Genomic DNA, 26,632 nt, shown 5'->3' with positions numbered 1-26,632 from the left:
GTAGGCGGTGCCGTGACAAGCCCAACCGGACGGCTGGAGAGGGCGAAAAGGGCAGACGGGGCGTGCAGCCTCTTCCGCCTGGGGCCCGGAAGGGTGATGTGGCTGCGGTATCGCCGGCCTCGCTATGGTAAGAATTGGGGCTGCCGGGTCGAGGTTAATCTTCGAGAAGGGATTGTGGGTCTAGACTAGGGCTGGAGGTTGTGCGGCAGCCCGGGGTGTGTGGGCCTTGGAGCCATGTGGTCCCTCCACGGTCAACGAGAGAGAATCAGGACGGACTGTCCAAGAAAGACTCCTGGGTCGCGGAGCCCGCCCCTCATGCAAAGTCCGCTTTCCTACTTTGTTTAGGAAAAAAAAAATGCGTTGGTGTGTTTTAACACGTTGGCTACGTAGATTATCTGGGGTCATTGAAGCTTTGAAGCGTTAGAGCTTCTCGAGTTTCCGCTTGTTTTCTTGCATCTCCTTATTTCACCCTAGGGGCTTTACTCTGGTGTTATTGTTTGAATTTGTGGGGAGGTTCCTTTGGCACCAAACTCCATACCTTCGTTTGCAGCTGTTTAGTCAATAGCCTCTCAGGACCCTTCCACATTATTCTCTCAACTTTGAAAATGCTACTTTACAAGCTATAGGTTTTAATAGTTAAGAGTTCTCTGCAAAGGCGGATTGCTTTTCTAGGGGCTTAATATACTTATTGGAGTGGTGTCTAGCCTCAGGCCTTCCTCCTCTTTTACCTCCAAGTCCATTTGCCAAATGTGTATATTTCTGGGCAAAGGATGCATGCCTGCGAATAGACCCAAAAACAACTATGACTCCAAAAAGCTTGAGTCTCATGGTGAAAAATTATGAGCCCACGTTCACGGAAGTTGCTACAGAATCCCATATAGCAATAATTCAGTTTCTTCTCTGGACGAATTTACCACCTGATAGGAAGATGGCAGTTGAGACTAGCAAGACTGTCACTCTTAATTCTTTTACATCTTTCTAAAAACTGAAGTTGAATTATTTTACTCGTAGTGCAAGTCAAAGATAACTCTTTTTATTATCTCACTATCAGACTAGCTAAAAACAAGATGCATATACTGTGCTGAAGATCATCGGTATATAAACTATCTTGTCATGCTTGTTTTTCCAAAAGTAGCATATACTTTCATTCATTATCAAGTCCTATGTACCAGGCTCTTTTCAAAAAATCAGTTTATAAGCATGGAAATATCAAGTTCACCACAACTTCTAAGTAGATGTTTACAAGTGAAAGAAGTGAAACATGAGGAGATTGACTTGCCTTGGATCACACCTAGTAGATTGTAAAGCCAGGACTCAAACATATTTTAATGTCCAGATGCCCGAAATCTTCATGTTGTTATCGATAGAAACACAACATAACTGAGGATGAAATAAGTCTTAGTAAATTTGTTCCTTATTAATATAAATATATAAATCAGACATAGGTGGAAAACAGAAACAACTGGCAGGTGGTTTTTTATTGCTGTGAGATGTCAAAAGTACATTGTTGGCAGAGCTACGAAGTGAGGTTTCAAGGAGGCTAACTTAGCGGTTTGAGAAATGGATTAGTGTCTCAGTATCTTTGAGTTTGCACCTAAACTTAGTTTATTTGTGAGGTAACCCAATGCTAATGACTTAATAAACCTGAATTACTGTATTTTAATGAATCTTTTTTTTTTTTTTTTTTTTTGAGATGGAGTCTTGCTCTGTCGCCCAGGCTGGAGTGGGCAGTGGTGTAATTTCGGCTCACTGCAACCTCTGCCTCCGGGGTTCAAGCAATTCTCCTGCCTCAGCCTCCTGAGTAGCTGGGACTACAGGCGCGCACAACCACGCCCGGCTAATTTTTGTATTTTTAGTAGAGACGAGGTTTCACCATGTTGACCAAGATGGTCTCGATCTCTTGACCTCGTGATCCGCCCGCCTCAGCCTCCCAGGTGTTGATATTTATATGGAAGTTTGGTGATGCTTTTGTGACCAGAAATATGCCATCGGATTACAGGCATGAGCCACCGCTACGGCCAACAATCTTTTTAAAAAGCATTTCAAGGACAAAATGTTTATCAGCAGTAATTTACATCTGTCAGGATGAACAGTAATTGTAGCACTTGTGAATTAATACTTCTAAAAAATTTCAGAATGCCTTGTTTCCCCCAATGCCTAACATCCTTCAACATTCCTCTCATGTCTCATCTCTTTCCAAAAAGCCTCCCTTAACCCTTTCTATTTTCTTCTACTCTCTTTAGGTATCTATAGGGATATTCATGTATACTTCCAGTATCCCTCTAGCATAACCCTTTTCACAGAAAACAGCAATAAGGTGTTGCCTACATTTCTCCCTCTGTAGGCAGAATTCTTAAAGACTAGGTATTTTAATCTCTACAGTCATAGTGCCAGCTAGAGTTAGTACGCCATTAAGAGTCTGGACCTGTAATCCCAGCACTTTGGGAAACCGAGGTGAGTGGATCACCCCCATCTCTACTGAAAATAAAAAATTAGCCAGGCGTGGTGGCGCATGCCTGTAATCCCAGCTACTTGGGAGGCTGAGGCAGGAGAATCGCTTGAACCCAGAAGGCGGAGGTTGTGGTGAGTCGAGATTGCGCCATTGCACTCCAGCCTGGGCAACAAGAGCGAAACTCCATCTCAAAAAAAAAAAGTCTGGGGATACGGACATGCTCGGTGTCTTCAGGGATTTCACAGTCCAGTGGGGGGAGATGATTAAATAAGTGAATTCCATCTGTTGTCTGTTATGATGTAGCATGACAACACGTGTAGTGGAAAGAGCATAGGTTTAGAATGAGCCAAACAGAGTTAGAAATCATGCCCATTTCCCATCCTTTACTTGGTTGACTGTAAGAGAGTTTATTTTCATGTCTTTTTCTTAGTGTGCTAAGTGATTTTCACAAACTCCGCAAAGTAGGAATGATTGCCCACATTTCATAATTAAACTGAGTCTCCAGAGAATAGATGTGAAGTATTTTCTCTCCTCTTGTAGTGGAAGATATGTAGAAAATCATTAAACACAGTGGAAGGAGTAGTACTGGCTGGGAACTGCTTGAGAGATGTCCCCAAGAAAGAAAATAATTCTCTCTCACCTGTATTTTAAAGAGTATTAGGGTCATTAGCTAGAGGTGACAGCGATCTCTATCCCATAGATAAAGGAAATGGCAGTTATGGGAACAAAAGGCATGAAGTTCAATAGTTGCATGGAGCCTCAATGTGGCAGGAATTTAAAAAAAAAAAAAGTATAGATGAGGCTAGAAAGATTAGGGCCAGATTTTGAAGAGCTTTGTGCCATGCCGAAGACTTTATATTTTGATGATGTTTAATTGCTTACTTTATAAAGGCTTTGGAGCAGGGAAATAAAATTGGTGTGCATTTTAGAAAACCAACTGGTAACAACATGGAGAGAGTATATTTAAGTGGAGGAAGATTAGAATCTGGGAGACCAGCTTGAAAACAAGTGCTGTAGTTCAGGTATACGATGATTGAATGTCTCAACTCTGATGAGCCGTTGGGTTGAAAGGAAAGGAAAACTAGGAAAATCATTTTGAAGGTACTTAGTGAAGGGTGATGAAGCACAGCTCCAGCTTGGATGATTTATTGGATGGGAAAGAAATACAGCAGATCCTCAACGTTTATGAGGAAGAAACTCCATTCCCAATTGAGGCCACTGTGTGGAGTTTGCATGTTGTCTTCATGTCTGTTCTTCCCATGTCTGCATGGATTTTCTCTGGGTACACGAGTTCCTTCCCACATCCCAGAGATGTATAGAAGATTAAGTTTGTTGAGGTGTCTACACTCTCCTAGTTTGAGTGCTCTGCACTGGAATGATGTCCTATACTCAAAGCTACTCAGATGGCTCCCGGCACCTTCAACAGTGTACTGAAATAAGCCAGCTATCTTACTTGTTTTTATTAATCTTTCTTAAGTGGATGTATAACTCCTATTTATTTCAGTGTTTAATATTAGAAGGGTTTTGATATTTATTTGGAAGTTTGGTGATGCTTTTGTGACCAGAAATATGCCATCGGAACTTAACTCGTGTTTGTATCAATTTGCCTATGGTAAAATTGGTTTTGTTACACATCTTTTGGCTTAAAGTTGCATTTTCCAAGGACCTGTGGATGACGTTAAGTGAGGACTTACTGTGTTGGTTAAGCACCTACTCTGATAGGTGTTTTTTATACAAGGTTTTATTAAAGACGTATTATTGGCCATATTTTTCATATGAAGAAACAGATGCAGAGAGCTAAGTGTCTTTGCCCAAGATCACACTGCTTATAAATAGCAGAGCTAAGATTTAAACTGAACCGATTCGTCACAAAATGCTGTGCCCTTTCTATGCAACAGTATCATTAATTACACAAAAATATTAAGAAGAAAAGCAACATTTTTATGTCATGGGTGGGTGAGGACGTAGCAGTTTAGATAATAATTCTGTTGCTAGTATTGCTTTTGCGTCATCCATGAAAATGGCATCACAGTTGAAAGGCAAGTATCTTAGTATTATAAAAACAGTTCTGATCTTATGAACCCATGAAAGGGTTCCATGAACTACACTTTTGATAACCACTGCATTAGGCTAATAGGAATCTGATGTGGGTGCTGGTCTTCTCTAGCAAAGTTTTTGAATACCAATTGCAAATAAAAGCTTCCAGATGGCTGAGGCAGGCATTCAAGACTAGCCTGACCAACATGGTGAAACCCCATCTCTACTAAAAATACAAAAAAATTAGCCAGGCGTGGTGGCGTGCACCTGTAATCCCAGCTACTCAGGGGGCTGAGGCAGGATAATTGCTTGAACCGAAGAGGTAGAGGTTGCAATGAGCCAAGATCACGCCACCACACTCCATCTGGGTGAGAGACCGAGACTCCGTCTCAAAACTTCCAGGAAGTTTCAAGAAACTATAGATACCCAGACCAGTTAAATCCAAATTTCTGGGCAATGAGGGCTTTTTAAGCTCCAAGTGGTTCTAATAAGCAATTAGATTTTAGACCATATAATAGGACATTTTATCAGTCTTTGTTTTTTCTTGGTTGCAAGGTCAAAGTACTTTACAACAGGCTTTGCTGTTTGTCCTTCAGAATACTTTCTCTTGTCCAATCTTTTTATCAAAGACATATATGAAGCATTTATTCTAATTTTTTTCACTCTACCATTTATCATTGTTTTGTGTATGCCTTCTCTTAATAACTCTTGACACCCTTTTGCCTTATCTTTAGATCTGAGGTGTGTATAAAATAGCTCCAAAACGAAGCAGCACAAACATAGCAAATTAATTGTAGGTACCATGATAATGAGATGAAAATAGCTACAAAATCAGTGTTGCCAGTGGAAAACAGTTCAGGTGCTTCTACTCTGAACTGTAGTTTTACTCATCATATCCATGAAAGTTGTTAAATGGAAAGTATTAAGTAGAAAAGGTCTCTGTACATTTTAAAAATAGGACTGGTTGTAACAAATGGTTATTTAATCCAGCCCCCTCATTTTACAAATGAAATGAAACTGACAGGTAGAGATATGAGATGTTGATTCATCTAAGGTCAAATTTATATACTTGGATTACTTCATTAACCCAAATGTTTAGTGGCCACTGTTGCTGAGAAGCGATGGGTGATGAGTTCGTATCTAAATATTAATCAAGCCTGATTTCTTGCTCTCAAATTAAACTAAGGTTACTTGTCTATTTGGTACAATATCACCCTACCACGTGATAAGCAACAAAGTTTAAATGTATATGCTAATAACGCCAAAAGAGAATGTAGATAATTTTTATGTATTAGTGGAAATCTTTTCAACCAATACTGGTTACTTACTTTGGGCAATTTAGATATATGCGTGTGTGTGCATTCATATGCACACTAATCCTTGCATTTTCATGTTTTCCGTTTTAAGAGACTAGTTGGAAAATGCTGACCTGACCTAGATTTTCTAAATGATAAATGCTGACCCACTTTTCTAATGCTGAATAATTTTTATCACAATCAGGTCAGGAGTGTCATTTCTGTGTTCCCTTCCACCCCCAAAAAGGGATAAACTAGTTTCATGTAAAAGAAGTAAATACTAATACAAGTAAAACTGTTACTATTTGGAGTTTTAAAATGTTGTCTTTCATATTTAATTTTTGTTTTAAAACTGGAGGAATTAGTATGTCAATAAAAATTTATTTCCCATGTAAGAGGCAGTCAACATTTAAAGCTCCAACACAGTGTTATGCATAAACAAGGCGCTTAATCAACAAATTTGTTAAACAATTTGTTTGGTAATCCTAAAAATAAATAAGCTACACAGGTGATCCAAAACTAATGAAAATACTGTAGATTTAGTCTCTCCTTTCTGCAGATTAAGTATGCTTAGTAACCAGTCATTGAGCACTCTCTAGGCACAGCTTGTTTATCATATTGATGTGTATATTTCTTTTGCTTTTCTCATTGTTTCTTTTTGCACTTTTATATTGCTTGGATAATTCCTTTTTTTCCATTTTCTATTCCTAATGTTTTCAGTGGTTTCTTTTTAAGATTTCTTATTTGAAAGTTTTGTTAATAAATACCTTGAGCTCTTAGAAGTATTTTACTCATCTTTTTAAAAAATCTCTATATTGAATTCTTACTTATAATCAGACTTAATGAATATAGTTTTAGTGTTCAGAAATGACTCTGAAAATGAGAAGTTATATCTTAATAAATAAAATGATTTTAAAAATCTGAAAACTTATTTCTAATTTTTCAAATAGACTTGAGAATAGAACATTTTGTAGAGGTTTGTCAACATTGTAAGTAATTTCATGTCTAGAACCCTTCCTTAGCTTTGCATTGACCAACCTCCATCTATTCATTGATTAATTATTGCATCTCCTGTAGTGGTGGCCAAATAAAGTCTGTGAATTATTTTTATTATTTCAAAACACCTAACCAAATGTGATTTACTTCAAAATGATCAAATAAAGTAACTGACTCATCAAGTTTATTTCCTTCCAGTTTGGGTAAATTAACTCATTGCAGTAACACTAGTTGTTTCAAGCGTATCAAAAGATCTCATTGACTATGAGTTGTCAGATAAGTCTACAATGCAAAGGGTTAATAAAAGAGCCCTTGATGACAAATCATTTCGGGGCCTACATTACCGTGTTTTAGAAGAATGACAGCTCTCAGTAATCCTACTCAGTCTTACAGATCTTTTGAAATTGTATATCTCTTAAGAATTAAAAGAAGTCAGAAGAACACACACTCTCCAGTGTGCAAGCACCTTCAAAGCTTGCTGCTTGATAGAATAAAAAATCTGAATTCCAGGAGGTGATATAAGATGTGGATACTGAATGGAAATTACCTCAGGTGTTTATTTTACCCTACAGCCTAGGTCCTTAACATAAATATAAGGAAATTTGCATCTTTCTGCTTGATTTTCCAAGATATTATTGAGAAGTAAACATAAATGCAAAGCCGTACATGGAGGTTTCTCTTGAAGAGCTAACAGAATTCAGCAATCTGATCTACACTGGTTTTTGAATGTGCATTTTTTCTTTGGAATCCAAGTATGTTCTTGGATTTGTTAAAATGTTCATTATTGCTAATTGTATTCAAGTTCCTGTTCATTTGACATTTTTCAGTGACTTCTCTGTGTACTATATTTTAATAGTCACAGGGGACTGATAAAAACCTCAATAGAATAGAGAAGACAATCAGTACAGTATGTGTTCTGTAACACACACCTTGTTATGTGTATGTATTATACACATATAAAAATCCTGACTCTGCTTGGTATGGAGAGTGGGAACAGGGAAGACATCAAAGGAGGTGCATCTTGAGTTGAGGTTGGACGGATGAGTCAATTCACCAAGCAGGCAAGAACAGATAGTGCAGAACTCAATAGAGTACCTTGAAAAAGGTTTCATGACTTAAAGGCCCTGAAAAAAATTAAACAAGTTAAATGAATTTGACTTACCACCTTTTTATCATATTTTCCTCTATTTTGTGATTAAATATGCTTACCTTTTTCTTAGATTCCTCTTTTCCCTTTTAATAACATTTTTCTGTTGAAAATTGCAATTATTTTTTCGCTGAAGAGGAACATCTGTTTCCTTTAACCCCAAGACTAAAATTTTATATCACCAGACAACAGATGCTAAGCATTAAGGGGAATGCTATAGGTGGCAGGCTAATGTCCATAAGTTAGAAACACACTTTTGACCAGAGTCTGAGTACATCTAAAAGACTTACCACCTAAGATTATTTGTTTTAAACTTTAGAGTCTTTAAACCCCCAGAACAAAGTTGTATATATCATATATTTCATACTTGTAAATGGTTTTCTTTTGTAAATGGTTTCACATACAAACGTATATACACACTCTACTTTCATAATAGGCATGTTTTTAAGTGCCTTTTTATCTTCTATTAAAACATTCAGACATAAAGAGGTAGAAGCCTATAATGAACCCTCATATTCTCAGCATTTTATCGTCAGCCCTACCCCTCTCCCACCACACATGCACTGGATTATTTAGAAACAATCCTGGACATGATGTCATTTAAGCATGTTTCTTTAAAAACACATTTGGAGAAGAAAAGAGAACACATTACAAAGTCATGAATTTAGATACTGCATTAGGAAGATGATAAACCTACTTTGCAGATTTATTTTCCAACCATTTTACTATAGGAATCTTTTGCTTAAAATACAGTAAGATTCTCATTATTCCCTGAACATGGTAATGACTTTCTCTTTAGGGTTTTTTTTTTCCCACATTTTTTTCTCTTCTGGAGCTTGCTATTTGCCCATCTGAATGGTGCCCTTTCAAGGTTTGACTCCATTCCTGCTTTCTACATGAAGTCTTTCTTGACTTTTTCTTACGAAAATGGCATTCTTTGTCTGCATAGCTCACTTCCACATTCAACAATGAGTTGCTCTGTACTTTTTAAAGTACATGTTCTATTTTAACTTGATTATAACTGCTGTGTGCCTCAGTCTCATGTATAAAATACAGGTAATAACAATCATGTATAAAATACAGGCAATAACATTTACCCCAGATACATGAGGATAATACAAAACAAGTACTCAGTGAATATCAGTAATTGCTATTGTTAGCCATAAACTGCAGGAAAGGAATCATACCATGTGCCTTTTTTTAAATCTCCAGTGCCTCATTTCTCAGACAAAGTGGATACTAAATACACATGTAGTTATGATGACTGGGAGGAAATCTGCTTTATTTTCTATGAGGTCATCCAATATTATTTATTAATATATTCACATACATATTCAAAATATGACCTTTGAAAGGTAAGCATTGTGAGATACTGTGCTTTTTATCTACAGTTGATCATGAGCTAATTCACTGATTTATGTTATAAAATGTATATCACTGACTTTCACAGGTTTAAGATTAAAACCCAATTTAATTAAATCCCAAGATACATTAAATTTTATCTTTGTTATATCCATGAAAAAATTATGCAGAGAAAAACAGGTATTAAACTGGTAATTACAAATCATTTTTGTCTTTTTCAGACCATAAAAGTATCACTTAGACAATTTGAGAAATCCAGAAAAGTTGAGAATTAGGTTAAAAACTATCCGGAGATGGCTGGGCACAGTGGCTCATGCCTGTAATCCCAGTACTTTAGGAGCCCGAGGTGGGCAGATTGCTTGAAATCAGGAGACCAGCCTGGCCAACACAGCGAAACCCTGTCTCTACTAAAAGAAAAAAAAAAAAAAAAAAAACCACAAAATTTAGCCAGGCATAGTGGCACATGACTGTAATCCTAGCTACTGGGGAGACTGAGACAGGAGACTTACTTGAACACACGAGGTGGAGGTTGCAGTGAGCCAAGATCCCGCCACTGCACCTCAGCCTGGGCAGCAGAGCAAGACTCTGTCCCCCGACCCCCACCAAAAAACTATCCAGAGATAATCACAGCATTTTCCCACTTGCTTTGCATAAAGGTTTACATACCTTAAGATGTACTGTCTGAAATCTTTGATCCCCTTTTGCCTACTGCTTAGCATTGTGCATAAGCACTTTTTGTTCTTGAGAATATTGGTAAATAATGTATATAGTGTTTAAAACTTTTTCAGTAGTTTGCACATATTTATCATAAACATATATAAAAGATTAAAATGACATTGGAACAGTAGTTGTTTGTTTTTAAGATTCTCCTGGCTATTCTTGCTTTATTTTTTCCATATGAACTTCAGAATTAGTTGTCTGTTTAAAAAATAACTTGTTGGTGTTGGGTTCACTTTAAATTGATAGGTTGTCTTTACAATGTTACCTCCCAGTATAAAAACCTGGCATACCAGGTTTCTTAATCCATGTTATGTTGCTATTAAAAAAAAAGAAATTGGGTAATTGGTTAAGAAAAAAGGGTCACTTAGCTCTCAGTTGTGCAGGCTGAGAGTAGTAGGGCTTGGCCCTCCTTCTGGGGAGGGCTTTTATGCATCACAACATGGCTGAGAAGGTCAAAGGGGAAACAGACGTGGTGAAAAGGAGGGAGGAGCTCATGGCTTTATAACAACCTACTCTCTCCGGAAAGAATTCATTTCCTGGAAAACTAATCCATCTTATGAGATCTCACTAACTGCAGAATAGCACCCCGACATTCATGGGAGATCTACCCCCCAAACCCAAACACCTCCCACTAGGCCCCACCTCCCAACACTACCTTACTGGGGATCAAATTTCAACCGGAGCTTTGGTAGTGACAAGAAAACCATTTCTAAACCATAGCAACAGTCTCTTCTACTTTTACGTTCTTCCATATGTTTTAAGATTTTGCCCGTTTTTTTCTTTGATGCCGATGTTGCACGTTTCTTGTTAAGCTTATTCCTAGGTATTTTAGTTGTTCGTTCTGGATGCTCATTTTTTCATTGCCTTTCTCCTGAATGATAATATGATTATGAAGGTTATTGATGTATATATTTTAATTATGTACCCAGCTACCTTACTCAATTTGCTTAAGATCTATAATTGTTTCTCACTAAATTCTTTAGGACTTTTCAAATAAGCACTCAGCCACAAGTACCAATTTTATGTAACTAAGTTTTTTCATAAGTCTTATTCTTTGTTTCATTCCTGATTTTTTGTTTGTTTTTTAGAAAGTGCCTCTAAGTTTACTAAACAAGTATATTGCTAACTGTTGTATGAGACTGACATATTTTATCTACCTATATATGATGAAAATGTTACTTTGTTACATATACAGTAATATTCTTGCACTTTCTTAATTTCATTTTATTTGTTCAACTATCTTTTACATATACAGTAATATTCTTGCACTTTCTTAATTTCATTTTATTTGTTCAACTATCTCTTATTGGGCTTCTACTATGAGACAGGCATATGATTGGTGCTGGAGATTCAGAGTCTGATAACCTGATAACACAATGTCCACCCTTCAGAGATGAATATTATTATAAACGTAACAGTTTGCTATGAGAATAGAAAAGGGAGTTCTACATAAAATAAGAGAAGGGAGGCAGATGGATTCAAGGAAACTTCCTTAAAAAGGTGATGCTAGAGCTGAGTTTTGAATAGAATAAGTCCACCTCCATTTACTTTAACTGGAAACCTATGATTTTGTTTGACTGTGAAAACTTATGAAACTTATGGTTTCTTGTGATTCCTGTGTTAAATTTTAACTTTTTGAATAGGACTCGAACTATTAAATACCAGCTAAGTATCTTTATCCAAAATGCTTGGAGGCAGAGTGTTTTGGATTTCAGATTTTGGGGGGATTTTGGAGTAATTGCATTATACTTACTTATTGAACATCTCTAATCAAAAATCCAAAATGCTCCAATGAACATTTTTTCTTTACCATCATTTTGGCACTCAAAAAATTCTGATTTTGGAACATTTTTGATTTTGGATTAGGGATGTTCAACCTGTAATGAATAACTTTTAAAAATCCAACAGTGAAAGTGCAGGTACTTGCTTTCTTTCTCCATAATCTGTTAGCCTAGTATTTGTCAACTCATGGAAAATTATAGCTTAAATTTAAAGGATGTTTATCCTAAAAAAAATTCAGAATTAAAAGAAACTTTAGTTAGCATTTAAGTCTGTCTTCCCATTCTCCACCCAGCCAAAGACTTAGAAAAGGTAATTCCGCTAAGGCCATAAAACTAGCTATTGGCAGAGCTTGAAGACTGTAGAATACCTCAAGATTCTGGTTTTAAATGTTGCAAGACTTGTCGTTCTGCTTGCCTTCTTGAAGAAATAAAAGCATGACTCTAAATGTGGAATTGTCAAATATTTTTTACTTATGCAGTTTTTATTATATTAATTTTTCTTTTTTTTTTCTTTCTAGTCTGCCATTTTCAACTTTCAGAGTCTATTGACTGTAATCTTGCTGCTTATATGTACTTGTGCTTATATTCGATCCTTGGCACCCAGCCTCCTGGACAGAAATAAAACGGGGTATGTTACTAATGATGTCTAATCACCTAAATTAGTTCTTACAGATGTTGAATGTAAGTTAACATATAAAGTATTACATAATTTAATTCCTACATGTAATTTGGTTTTGTAATAACTTTTTTCATTTTCTTCGTGTTAAAAATTCAAAAACTTTATATTCACAATATCTTACTAAACTAAAAGATAAGTTTCAGAAGTGACCTAATATGTGTTAGAGTAAAAAACAGCATGAGGGATTTAACCTACTGAAGGTGAAAATACATGTTAGTTGTCCATCAGTTTTTATGATAATACTCCATTTTCTTTGTAGACATTGTCTTCTCTTCATTCCACCTTTTTCAGTAAAGTCCTATTGCATTTATTCTTCAATATTCACCGATTTGTTGAAATTATATTATTTGTTGCTTAGCTGTACAGGAAGTCTTTCTATTCAAGTAGAAAGTTTCATTTCATCTTTCCCTTCTGTACCTGCCAACTGTAAACTTAGAATTAAAGCGTATGGTAGACTCTAGTAAACACTTATTCCTATTGATGAGTTAATGGAATTCTAATATAATGCATAATGTCCATCTAAGATATTTAAGTGTTTATCTCATTAAAGAATAATTACATAGTAGTAGAATCCTTTCCCTATGCTATTACGAAAATTCTTCTTCAAAAGCAAGTAGGTTGCATGTGGAAATGTCTGCTCCTCATTCCTTTGGGAGCAGGAATATATTCATAACATGCTACATTAACAAAGGAGTTCTCAGGGCTGCCAACTTTCTAGTAAAGGTTGAGTGGTAGTATAGTTCTCCTACATAAAACAGCCTGCCTATTTTTACATTTTAAAATATGTACTAATACAGTCAACTGTTTGAAAGCTTTTTGTTTAAAAACCTTTATTTCTACTTATATACATGTTAAGCACCATTTTATTTTGATTTATAGCTAAGAATTATTTTGTATAGAAATTTTTATAGGCCTAGTCTCTTTCTGTTAAAATTACGTGTTTTTATGAGACTCATAATCTTTTATTATAGTGAGAATATATACCATGGTTAGGTGGAGGTATCTAGACAGATTGAATAAAGCAAGTTCTTGATGACTTCACTGTTTAAAATTACTTCAGTTTTTGCTACTTCAAATAATATAGAACTAAGCAGCAGAAGAGAAGATTACTACATGGTCTTTATCCTGGTTTCATAGACCTGGTAGCATTATCAGCAGATACACTTATTGGTATTTAGCCATAATAACTAAGCAACATAATTACATTTTTTTAATCAACTAACAGGGTTCGTGTGTGTGTGTGTGTGTGTGTGTGTGTGTGTGTGTAAGTAAAAGTAAAATTGGGGTATTACAGAAATATATCTAGGTAGAGAAATATGTGGAAAAAATTAAAGTGGTGCTGATAAGTCTCTTAGTTACCAAGTTAGTATTCTTTATTCATTTATAAAAGTTGTTAATATATTAATCCTGTTGTACCAGTTTCTTAATGATATTTTGTTACTTCTAGAATGTTAGACCCAAAAAGACCTTGAGTTTTTGATCTTGTGGTTTTCGGTGGGTTCTAGAATGAAGGAGCCATGGCTTTGCAAATGCGTGACCTATTCCATTGTTTGATGAAGAAATGTTAGCCAATTTTAAGTGATACCTAGAGTTATCATCATATGTACCTTTAGCCTATGTATGAACACAGTACATGTAAGTCACCATTCTGAGGACTTTCTGTATAATCACTCATTTCATCCTCATAACAACCCTTTGAGGGTGGGTACTATACCTTGCTCACAGTTATGCAACCAGTAAGTAGTATAGAATTTAAGCATAATTTGGCCTTTATTTTAGCTTATTTTCAGGGATGTATATGGCTTTTGTCATTTTATTTCTATAGTAAAATTGTTTAGCCTGTCAGAATATTCATACTTTGAAATAAACTCATGTTTTTGCCTAATTCCATTTAATCTAAACTGTGTATATTCCAGTTCATAGCAGTTTCTATACATTGATGGTTGATAGGCTAAGAGACCTTTTACTTTGAGGTCAGGAAGTTATACTTCAGAAGAGGAACATATGTAGAACTTAACTGACCAGAGTTTTCTGTCAGTCTTACCCATTCAGATGTAATGATTCACTAGCCAGCCATCTCTTTCGGCAAAAAAAAAGAATATGCTATAAATTTTTCTGGAATTTAAGTATTATGATTTTCTTGAGATAATAATTCTAGTTTATATAACATAATATTAATTTATCTTGATTTGCAACCATATGTGACACTATTTATAATTCTTTTACTTTGTCAGACCAATAAAGTAATGTCCTCGGTGTTACTTTTTAAGATATCTCTATTCATTGATGACTCAGTTGGTCTTTTTTTCAAAAATGATTTGTTATACATGCCAAATAAGTGATAATTCCATATAATATGTAATTCATAATGTATTCATTCCTACAATTGAAATATATGTCTCCATTCTAATACTTGTTTCTAGAATATGTGCTTTACATGCCATATTTAGTGAATTCACATAGAGTGTCCTCTAAACTAGGAGATTTTCTACTTATATTGAAAATATAGGCACATTTTTAATTCCTTCTTAGTAAATGACACATAATTAAATAACATCATTGGAATTCATTATTATGGATTATTTAACTTTAGAGCTACATTCTCTACGAAATTAAAGTTTAGTATAGGAATGTTTTTGGTGTCACATTCAACCAAAAAATGTTCATTTAACATTTTATCAAAATCGATGCTTAAGTTGCCATGTACATTCTATGCTTTTGAAAGTAGAGTGCTTTAAGTTAACTGAATAGTAAACCCTTATGCAAATTTTTGCGACTCTCATTAATTTGCCCTGGATTTGACCTGTGACACTATTTATATTCCAGTTCATAGCAGTTTCTGTACATTGATGGTTGATATGCCATTGTGTCCTACTTTCATACTTGGATAGTGGCTCAACATCAAACAAGCAGATTTCAAATTTGAAGCAAAGTGTTAAAGGTTAATATGTTAATATACAATTAATTCCCTATATGATATCAAGAGAATGATTTACCTTTCTGAGTAATCAATAGCTACTTTTTTTCTGTTTTTATTCTATGCAGATTGTTGGGTATATTTTGGAAATGTGCCAGAATTGGTAAGTGTCTATAATCTCCCTCCACTTCTTCAGCTGTAAATTGTTGACCAATTTACTTATGTTATAATCGCACAAATCATATGTTAATTTTTAAAGGGCAGGCTTCCCGATTTTATGCATTTTTGCAAAAGTTTATAAGTTGTACCAAGCTCTTTTCCTTATGCTATTTGGGCATAAGGCGTAGGCCAGGCATGGGGGCTCACACCCGTAATCCCAGCACTTTTTGAGGCCAAGGCAGGAGGATTACCTGGGGTCAGGAGTTCCAGACCAGTCTGGCCAACATGATGAAACCCTGTCTCTACTAAAAATACAAAAATTAGCCAGGCATACACATCTGTAATCCCAGCTACTTAGGCAGCTACTGAGGCAGACGGATCTCTTGAACCCAAGAGGCAGAGATTGCAGTGAGCCAGATCATACCACTGTACCCTAAACTGGGTGACAGAGTGAGACTCTGTCTCAACATTAAAAAACAATAAAACTAGATTTGGTGGATACTTCATTAACACAGAGATAGAAAAGTCTCTCTAATTTAGATATCAAATACCATGCATTCCTGGTATTGGGGGAAATAAATGTATGTGGTTTTATGCACACATGTTGACAGTATGGAAGTATAGAGCACGCTGTTCTGTATATTGTATACCATTTTGATAACTAGGATGTATTCCCATCTAATGAAAGTCTGTCTGAGCAGCTATCTAAACATAATCACTGTATTGCCCTATTTTAAGTAACAGAATGTTTAACTGTTTTGTCTGTTGAACCCATGTGGTCATAGCCAAACTGTTTGACCCGAGTTAAAGTACTACCCTTGATCTTAGCTAAAAGACCAAGAAGCAATTAAAAGTTAAGGTAGATGTGGTTGTCTTACAACTTTCCATGATAAGAGATTAGTAACATCATATATGTTTTTATAGTTAATAATATACTCCTGTCCAGTCGCCCTGTATATGCAACATTTGACACTGTGCCCAGCACAAAGTAGACTCTCAAATGATTAAGTGAATGAATTAAAATGTATTTTATTGCATCATTCATCAGTATTCTTTTTTTGGGGCGGGGGGGGATGGAGTCTCGCACTGTCACCCAGGCTGGAGTGCAGTGGTGTGATCTCGGCTCACTGCAAGCTCCACCTCCCAGGTTCAAGCAGTTCTCCTGCCTCAGTCTCCCATGTTGGGATTACAGGCACCCACCACCATGCCCAGCTAATTTTTTGTATTTTTACTAGAGACGGGATTTCACTATGTTGGCCAGGCTGGTCTCGAGCTCCTGACCTCGTGATGTGCCCACCTCGGCCTCCCAAAGTGCTGGGATTACAGGCATGAGCCACCGTGCCCAGCCGTTCATCAGTATTCTTGAATAATAAATTACATCCTTTTTAAACCTTCTTAATTCAAAAAAAAAGAAAAACTCAAGGCATTTGTACATATACCACTTTGAACTGAAATTGGATATTTCTTATCTGTCCTCTTTGGAATCATTTGCATGGCCAACGAAAAATTCTTTCATTTCAGTACTCTTCTTCTAACTTTGAATTTATGCATAACTACTTTTTTCTTTCATAAAGCCTGTTAGACTTTTATAATAAAAAATATTTTTTCTACGTTTGACATTTAGTGTTGTTAGCCAGTCTGACAACAGCCTAAATTCTCACAACTAATCTCTTTAAATAGGATGGAGAATTGAAGAGTCATCTCCATTAGATAAACTGTGTGCCCTTTAGAGTATTGTGTTTTATTTTGGTTTTCAACTTCTCAGAGATGTGGAAAATTTAGAAGATGGTCCATAAAGGAGACAAACCTCATGAGATTGAAAAATACAAACTAAGTATTTGTAATACAGGTATACCTCAGAGATACTGCATGTTTAATCTCAGACCACCACAATAAAACAAGTCAACAAATTTTTTTGGTTTCTGGTACATATAAAAGTTTTGTATAGATTAGTGGTCTGTTAAGTGTGGAGTAGCAGTGTGTCTTTAAGAACAATGTGTGTACCTTAATTGAAAAATACTGTGTTGCTAAAAATCACTGGTGATTATATCTGACCCTTTAGTGAGTCAATCATTCTGCTGGTGGACAGTCTTCCCTCAATGTTGATGGCTGCTGATTGATCAGGGTGGTGGTTGTTGAAGGTTGGGTGACTGGCAGTTCTTAAAATACGATAACATTGAAGTTTGCCACATGGATTGACTCTTCCTTTCATGAAAGATTTCTCTGTAACCTGCAGTGCTATTTGGTAGCATTTTATCCACAGTTGAATTTCTTTCAAAACTGGATTCAATCCTCTCAAACCCTCCACTGATTTGTCAACTAAGTTTATGTAATATTTTAAATCCTTTGTTGTCATTTCAACAGTGTTCACGACATCCTCACCAGGAGTAAATTCCATCTCAAGAAACCATTTTCTTTGTTCGTAAGAAGTTACTCATTCAGATTTCATCATGAGATTATAGTAATTCAATCACATATTCAGGCTCCCCTTCTAATTACAGTTCTCTTCCTCTTTTTGCCATTATCTGCGGTTACTTCCTCCATTGATGTATTAGGTAAACCATGCTGTAAACAGGTATGCTGTCATCCAGACTTAGTTGTTCCATTTCTAGAGCATAGGGAGAGCAGATTTAGCATAATTCTTAAAAGCTGTAGAATTTTCAGCAGGTGAATGAGCATTGACTTCAGCTTAAAGTCACCAGCCACATTAGCCCCTAACATGAGTCAGCCTGCTGTTTGAAGCGGTGGAAGCCAGGCACTGACTTCTCCTCTCTAGCTGTGAAATTCCTAGATGCCATCTTTTTCAATAGAAGGTAATTTTGTCTACATTGAAATTCATCTGTTGTTTAGTTTAGCTACTTTCATGGGTTATCTTAGCTAGTTTCTGCATAACTTGCTGTAGTTTCTTATTGGTGTATCATGTATCAAATAAGGTTGCCATCTTGTATGAGCACAGTTCATGGTGTCCCACAACCATTGCAATGGTACCATGAAAGATCAGTGATCACAGATCGCCATAAAAGATAAAATAATAATGAAAAAGTGTGAAATATTGGGAGAATTACCAAAATATGACACAGAGACACAAATTGAGCACGTGCTGCTTTTAAAAAATGGCCTCAATAGACTTGTGCAATGCAAGGCTGCCATAAGACAGTTTTTTTTCAAAGGGGCAATATCTGCAGAGCACAATAAAATGAAATATTCTGTACTTAGAGATTTTTTGAAAGAGAAACTGAGAACTGATGTAATTTGTCTGAAGATGGTTATAGTATAACTAGTCTTCAAATCTTTAAAGCATCGTCTAAGGTTCATATGTTGTTCCCCATTGAAATAATTTTGAGAGCAGGTTTTCTTTCCTTAAGCTTTTAATGATAGGAAAGACCCATTAATGGTGGAAATTGTAAGCATAATACTAAATTATCCAGAAGTCCTTTCTAAATCTGTGATGATGAAATCATAAGGTTCTTTGGCCTTTCCAGTTTCTTGTCATGGCAAATGATAGAGTAAGTGTAAAAGACTTCATAGAAAAGTGCCTGTTTCAAGGCTGTAATACTGATATAATGACTATTGAAACAGACTTTATCTTCCAGAGAAATAAGTATGATTTTAACAGATTCAGCTATTCTTCCTCAGTGTTCTGTCATATTTTGTTCTCTCTTATAGTGACATGTGTAAGTCTTTCTTTTGTAATAAGTATCATTACCTTAAACTGGTAAAATCACAGATATAGCCTAGATAAGTAGTTACCACTCCGGGACATTTGGCAAAATAGAGAGACAGCTTTGATAGTCACAACTGGACTCAGGGACATATAGTGGGTACAGGTGAGGGATGTTGCTAAGCGTCCTAGGATGCACAAGGAATCCATCACAACAGAATTATCAAGCTCAAAATGTCCATAGTACTGGAGTTGAGAAGGGCTAGTCTAGATTTACAGAAATTTGTGATGCAGACTTATCTGGCACTCAGTTATGAACAACTGCAAATCCTGAAATAATAGGAGTAATCTTAAGCACTTCAAAAAGAACCAAGAAAAGAATGACAAAAGAGCATCCTCAATGGTTAATACTGATAGTTAGGGATAAATGTAAATATATACACACCAAACTGCATGCTTCAGAGACAAGTTACTCTGAAAAAGAATATGGCCAAGAAACGGTGGTCAGAATACCTCAAGTAAAGTAGAAAGAGAGAACATAATGGAAGAGCAGGTCTGGAGTTAAGAGGCATAGTTATCATCTCAGTTTTATTATTAAGTTGCTAATGCATAAAGAAAATATTAAAGTATTTTAAATCCATCTTATGTAATGAGAGAAGTGCATACAGTTCCATTTAATAGCCCACCCAAACAGCCCCTTTGTTCACAATTATTACTTGAAAAGAGTATAGCTCAGTTTAAGATGTCTAGTTTGTATCTTTCTTAATGATTTCCTGTAGTATGATCTATTTTTATATCTAATTATAAATAGTGTCTAGTGTCCTTTTTTTTTTTTGGCTATTTATTTATTATTTCCATTTTCCTCTCTTGACTGTATGAATGCCATAGGTTGAATGGTTCATTTTAAATGTTCATTCTTGCCAATTCTGTGAAAGCATTAGCTTTTCATTTTGGCAAAGTGACTTAGAAAATATTGTTGATATGCTGCTTTCTCAAGCATATGCTCCTCTCTTATCTTGACACAGAATATATCCACAAAGAAATGATACAATTTTAATGGGAAAAGACCTAGCCAAATCATCTTATCATGTTACACATCACATTACAGTAACTGTTTTACATTCACTTATACAGACCTAAGACCAGACAAAAAGTAACATTAAAACCCAAGTTCAACTAAAGATGTTTAGCTCTACCACATGGCAGTCTCTTTTAAGAAAAGTAAAAACAGGAAAATGAAATCCATCTGTAAATTATAGCAGTCTAAGTTGAAGGATGAGGAAAAGCGGAACTTCTGGAAAACTTAGTACAGTATTAATTTCTTTTAAGTATTTAATAAGACTGTATGAGACAATGAGGATATATAGCCCTAGTAAGAGTGACAGGCTTGCTTACAAAGTCTTTCTGAAATTTATGTACAAATGGGGTTGTTTTTGTTTGATTTGGTGACTTGGGCTTTTTCCTCCAAGAGAATTAGCATTGTTTACAAATTGTGACCCAAGATATATTTTAATTTTAAAAGATTTTTATTTTCAGTTGAGGTGATGGTATTGTAAAAACACTTTCACTTTCTAGATTTTTCTTTAGCTGAAAGGCAGTCCATTAAATGTCTATGGATAGAACAAATACTTCCAGATCCAGAAAAACCCCAAAAGTTTATTTTTTTATATATGTGTATAATATTTTCTGTGGAAATTAACAATGAGCAGACACTAATATATAAACCCAATTATATGGCAGTGTCATGTCAGTGAGGAAGCTATAAAAATGAAAATGACCTTGAGAATTTTAGTTAATAAAGATGGTCAGGATGAACATTTTCTAAAGGTAGTTTGCTGAACTTGCTAAGTGGAATAAGGAGTTTCATTAAAGAGTTGACTTTAAACATCATGGAAAAGCACAAGTGAGGGTAGTATAAACCATCTCTACTAGAGGATGCCAGGTACATACCTAGGATTATTTCTAGAAGTAGTTTCTTCTTCCTTTCTTATACTGCCCTCACGGCAGCATAGAAATGTTTGTGCTTTATGAATGAGTATAGCGTTGCGGTTATTGAAGGAACAGGGAAGAATAAGATGAGTTTGAGTTAACTCACAATGACATGATCTCCATTTGCAAGACAATTCACAAGCTAATTTCAGATTTACTTTGTGCAAAGGAAAGCATCCAAATACAAGCATTCCTTAAATGCATGTGAAAAATTGACTCATATAGAAGTGGTTGGTTTTAGTTCTACTTTTCTAACCCAGAGTAAGCATACTATCTCAGAAATAGTTTTTCTATTTTTTTAAATTAAAAATTTTAATTTGTCCATTTTTTAAATGCAATTTTATTGACCATCCTCTCTTTATTTTCATCCATGAATGCTCCCCCTTCCCTTGGCCTTTAAGTGTCACGAATTGCTACCAGTAAGGACAAATACTGTGTTTCGAATTTCTTTTTATGGGTGGAAATTTTGTTCTTTTTATAGAAAGAAAATAAACAATATTTCTTTGGCCTCAGTTGAGTTGAGATTGTTTCTCTTGGATCTCTGTCCTACATTGTACATTGTATTTTTTAGTGTCTGAGTTTACACAGTGACAAAGAAATGATGCTTTCAAGGTTTTCTAAAGATATGAAAAGAAGATCCTCTTCGAAATAAATTGACATATTAATAGTTTAGCCCATTCTGCATTGTGCTTGTTTTTTATGTTGCATCTAGTTTTTGTCATTGTCCCACCCCCAATATGGGGGCCTCCTAGGGAAGAATGTTATCTTGATTCCTATGTATCCCTTTCTCGTAGTATAACCTTGTCATAGCCAGGTTAGCCACTCAGTTAATCAAAATGAATATCTCCTTTTTTTCAACAGGTGAACGGAAGAGTCCTTATGTAGCAGTATGCTGTATAGTAATGGCCTTCAGCATCCTCTTCATACAGTAGCTGGGGAAAATGCCAGAATTTAATTGCCGTCAGATTTCATTGTGAACAAGGACTTACTGCAGAAAATAATGGAAAGGATGGTTAACCCTTTTATCTCTGAACATTGAATGAGATAAATTTCCAGATGCTGTTCTCTATTTTTATGTTATTGGACCAATGTTCTGTATAATAATTAAGATGTAACCATTTAATAGTCTGTAACAATCAACCTCAGTATTGTCACTACAATATTACATTCTGCAAATGTTATTCTGTTGTATCAGATACCAAATTTTAGTGAGGTATCTCCAAGGCACATAGTAGAAAACAAAATTGGTTAATTACTCAAGTTCCTTTCACTGTGATTTGGAAATGATTTAATCTTTATAGAACGAGACCCTTTTTTGGACTAGCTTTTTTATTAAAATGGCTCAATTTGTGTTGATAAGGATTGCAGTCATGTTTAATAGCGCTTGCTTTTCCTCTGGGCACACCATTTTGATCATTAACCAGAGTACCTCTACTCTTAGCAAACTCTAGTTTATGACAAGTATTTAAAATATTTAAAACAAGCTTATAAGTTCTTAAGGAGCAAAGTAAATGAGAAGTAACTTAAAAATAGTATTGGAAAAATGTTGATATTTAACATTAGTGGATTTAGACTAGACATGGCATAGTAGGCTCTGAAACCTCTTGTCAAGTATACATAAGTGTTTTGTGCATGAATTTTTACCAGAAAGCTGTCTTTCTCTGAAAAACACAACATTCTTAGAATGAAAAGAACAGTTATAAAATAATTATCTTATATGTGCTTTTCATTATTTTTAGTGTCACGGCTTCAAAAATGAAACATTTTAATTGCCCTAAAGAAACTGTATTTTTGTTTTGTTTTTTAATATAGCACTTTAAATCCGGTTTGTGTTTTGTCAACTTGAGCTGGAATCTTTTTTGTTACTTTGAAGGTGATAAATAGTTTTCAAATCTACTGATTTGTGTACTGTGGCATAAGTATCTTTGAATTTGGGTGGTGAAAGGAGACCTTCAACAATTTTTAGTCTAGGCAAGAGAATTATTGGGAATGTGACTTCTAAATTTTACAATAGAGCAGTTATTTTAAGGTCATGGTTAACATTTCTTAAGGTTCAACTGAAATTCAGTTAAAATTTCAGAGCTAAGAGGAACTTAAATCTTAGCTAAAAATTACCTGTTGTAGATAGTATTAATTAGATTGTTTGCAGCTATTAATTCATAAAGGTAAAATGAAGAAACTCCCTTTTTGAAGAAAAGAAAATTATTTCTAATTTAATAGGCTAGTAGTTATTTCTGCAGAAACAAAGTATGGAACTGAAAGCCACCTATTTTTATTTTAAACTAAACCACTTGGAATGGATTCTAGGTAACATCTTAAGCTTGTGTGTTGCCTGTGGTGGTTTTTTTGTTTGGAGGTGTTTTTTGGTTTTTGTTTGATTTTCTGTATTTTGTTATCTGACGATTTTTTGTTTGGTTTGGTTTTGGATTTTTTTTTTTTTTTTCTTTTTTTTTTTGGCAATAGAGCTGTTACGCATTATCGCTGTATTTTATATTTTTGGCATGTCTGTGCAGTTAAAAGTGGTATATTTTGCTTTAGACAGGGAATCAGGTTATAATCATTGTTCTTCCTCTCAAGTGCCTCTTGGGCTTTACATCAGGTCAAGGATTTTCAGGGTTTCTCAAAAATAGGATTCTTGTCAGTGTCTCCATGCTGAGTAAGTAACCTTTCTGACTCTAATTTCTGGGTGGCCATCTGTTGTCCAGCTCTGCTGCCAACTGGACTTTCCGAAAGCCATGTCAACTAATTTTTTATATGCTAAGACAAATCGAATATGAAAAGAGGAAGAATATTCTAGATATTCTAAGACATTTCTTAATTTGGCATCTCAGAGGAGGTAAGTGGAAAGTAAAGGAAGAGATAATTTTGGGGGAAAATTTGTGGAAACATACAAAACTTTTTGCTATGTATAGACGCTAAACAGAGTGGGAGGCAACGTATTTGTAACAACAAACATCTGACCTCTTGAAACACAAGCTCTTGGAGAAGTCAGGGAGAGACACAGTATGAATAAAAGCAATTAACATGTTCTTTAATGTATTTTTTCAAAGAAGACCGCTGAATCCTGTTCTCTAATCCAAAGGGCAGTGTAGGTTGTTTTAAGCCCACAGAATATTGAGATATTTCTCGTGTGGTTTTAGTGGGGTGGTAGGATGCAGAAGGTTATTAAAGATCAACTTAAGCATCAGATAGAATATCTCTTTTATTTTTTTAACTCTTATTTTAGGTTCAGGGGTACATGTGCAGGTTGTTATATAGGTAAACTCATCTCACGTCAAGGGGTTTTGTTGTACAGATTATTTTGTCACCCAGGTGCTAAGCCTAGTACCCAGTAGTTATTTTTCTTGCTCTTCTCCCTCCTCCCACCCTCCACCCTCAAGTAGGCCCCAGTGTTTGTTGTTCCCTTCTTTGTGTCCTTGAGTTCTCATCATTTAGCTCCTACTTCTAAGTGAGAACGTATAGTATTTGGTTTTCTGTTCTGTGTTAGTTTGCTAAGGATAATGGCCTCCAGGTCAGATGGAATATCTATCACATAGACCTGTTGTTACAGGGTAGGATCGGATGATGGACACGGAAGTACTCAGCGTGCTAAGTTCAGTTGCTCTCCCTAGCCTCCTTTTGGCTTCAGAGTCTTTTGATTCCATCTATCCTGGCATTTTTTGTGTGCTGATGTTTAGTTCCTGATTGGCTTTAGCTGTACTAATAGGAAGGGAGTTGTCTTTTCAAGCAGTCTTAAAAGGTGGTCAGTCAAAAGGCCAGAGTCTGAATCCCTTCTATGGCTTAAATAATTTGAGGATCAAGTCCAGTATCTTGTTAATGCCCTGTTCTACTGTGCCAGGCACTATCTTGAATGCTCTTATATGTTCAAATTCAAAATAGCTCTTTCATACCGGGGGATGATAGTAACGTGACTTGCAATAGATTCCTTCATCTTAGTAATAAGATGATCAGTCTAGTTAGGACAAAATAGAGATTTGAATAAATTAACTTTTCCAAGTTCACAGAGTAAAAATGAGCAGATCTCTGCCTGGTTTTGTGAAAAAGACTTAGCACTGGTAAATAGAATATTTCTATTCCTACACCATTCTTTCAGTATATCATCACTGAAGACAGGAAGATAGGCACACAGATTTTTTTCCATAGTAATTCATAGTACACTAGGTGAAAGAGACGAAGTATGTATTGAAAGTACAATGTGATGGCATTTATTATTCAGATAATCCCAGGATTCTAGAAGAAAACAAAGAAGAGTGACAGTTCAGTTAGGGTGTGAACTTCCAGAGGAGCATTGCTTAAGCTGAACTTGAGAGCATTGTGCAAAAGCACAGTAACCTGTTAAGAACTAGAAATAACCTAGCTTGTGCCACTTTGGGAGTATTAAGACGTAAGCCTAGAAAGGTGGACATAGGTTAGATCTTAGACTGTCTTGTATTTTTCTCCTTCCTATTGATGACCTACCTCAAAACTGAATATGTTTTTCCTCCTGCCTAACACAAAACTACTTAAGGGCAAAAATTTAAACTCTTCCTTGGTATGTGTGCAAACAAGGTTGAATATATTCATGCCTACCTTATTTTGGACTAGGAATACAGTAGTATACTTTCCAAAGACTTGTCTGAATAGTATATAAGGTGGAGGCAACTGACTAGTTAGGTCAGTATTTTTAGAAACTCTTAATAGCTCATACTCTTGATGCCAAAAGCAGCCCTGATTGTTAAAGCACACACCTGCACAAGAAGCAGTGATGGTTGCATTTACAATTCCTGGGTGCACAAATAAAAATTCCCAAAAAGCAAGGACTTACGCTTTTGGCAAAACCTTTGAGAAGTTACTGGATCATAGGAAGCTTATAACAAGAATGGAAGATTCTTAAATAACTCACTTTCTTTGGTATCCAGTAATAGTAGATGTTCAAAATATGTAGCTGATTAATACCAGCATTGTGAACACTGCACAACCTTGTGATTATTACTAAGCAAGTTACTACTAGCTTCTGAAAAGTAGCTTCATAATTAAAGTTATTTATACACTGCCTTCCATGACCTTTACTTTGCCCTAAGCTAATCCCCAAAATCTGAAATGCTACTCCAATATCAGAAAAAAAAGGGGGAGGTGGAAATATATTTCCTGTGATTTTAAGAGTACAGAGAATCATACACATTCTGGTTAGTTCATATATGTCTAGTGTGTAATAAAAGTTAAGATGAACTCTCAAGAGCCTCCTACTTTTGTCTTATTGTCAGATGTGTGAAAGCAGTTTTTAGAGGTTAAAAAATGGAAATTTCCACCTTTTTAGTAGGATAAGAATAGAGAAATGTTTTTTGTTTGTTTGTTTGTTTGTTTGTTTGTTTTCTCCCTACCTGCATTTTCATTCATGGATGGCCAAGATTAGTTTTGGGGTATTATTTTTGTTGTTGTTTTACATCATACTAGCTAT

At 35.5% G+C, this 26,632-nt stretch overlaps 1 protein-coding gene and 1 non-coding gene across 2 annotated transcripts; both read left to right on the top strand.

Annotated features, from left to right (window-relative positions):
• Positions 1-76: 76 nt before the first annotated feature.
• Positions 77-26,410, top strand: TMEM167A (transmembrane protein 167A). Its single transcript, XM_005557317.5, has 4 exons — positions 77-127; positions 12,309-12,418; positions 15,515-15,549; positions 22,057-26,410. The coding sequence occupies exons 1-4, from the start codon at positions 125-127 to the stop codon at positions 22,125-22,127; spliced, it is 219 nt and encodes a 72-aa protein (XP_005557374.1). The 5' UTR covers positions 77-124; the 3' UTR covers positions 22,128-26,410.
• Positions 13,088-13,222, top strand: LOC123574314 (small nucleolar RNA U109). Its single transcript, XR_006699192.1, has one exon. It is a non-coding gene; the product is annotated as a small nucleolar RNA U109 (small nucleolar RNA).
• Positions 26,411-26,632: the final 222 nt, after the last annotated feature.

Source organism: Macaca fascicularis, chromosome 6 (assembly GCF_037993035.2).
Source record: "Macaca fascicularis isolate 582-1 chromosome 6, T2T-MFA8v1.1".
Classification (NCBI taxonomy): Eukaryota; Metazoa; Chordata; class Mammalia; order Primates; family Cercopithecidae; genus Macaca; species Macaca fascicularis.
This window is presented reverse-complemented; position numbering and strand designations above follow the sequence as displayed.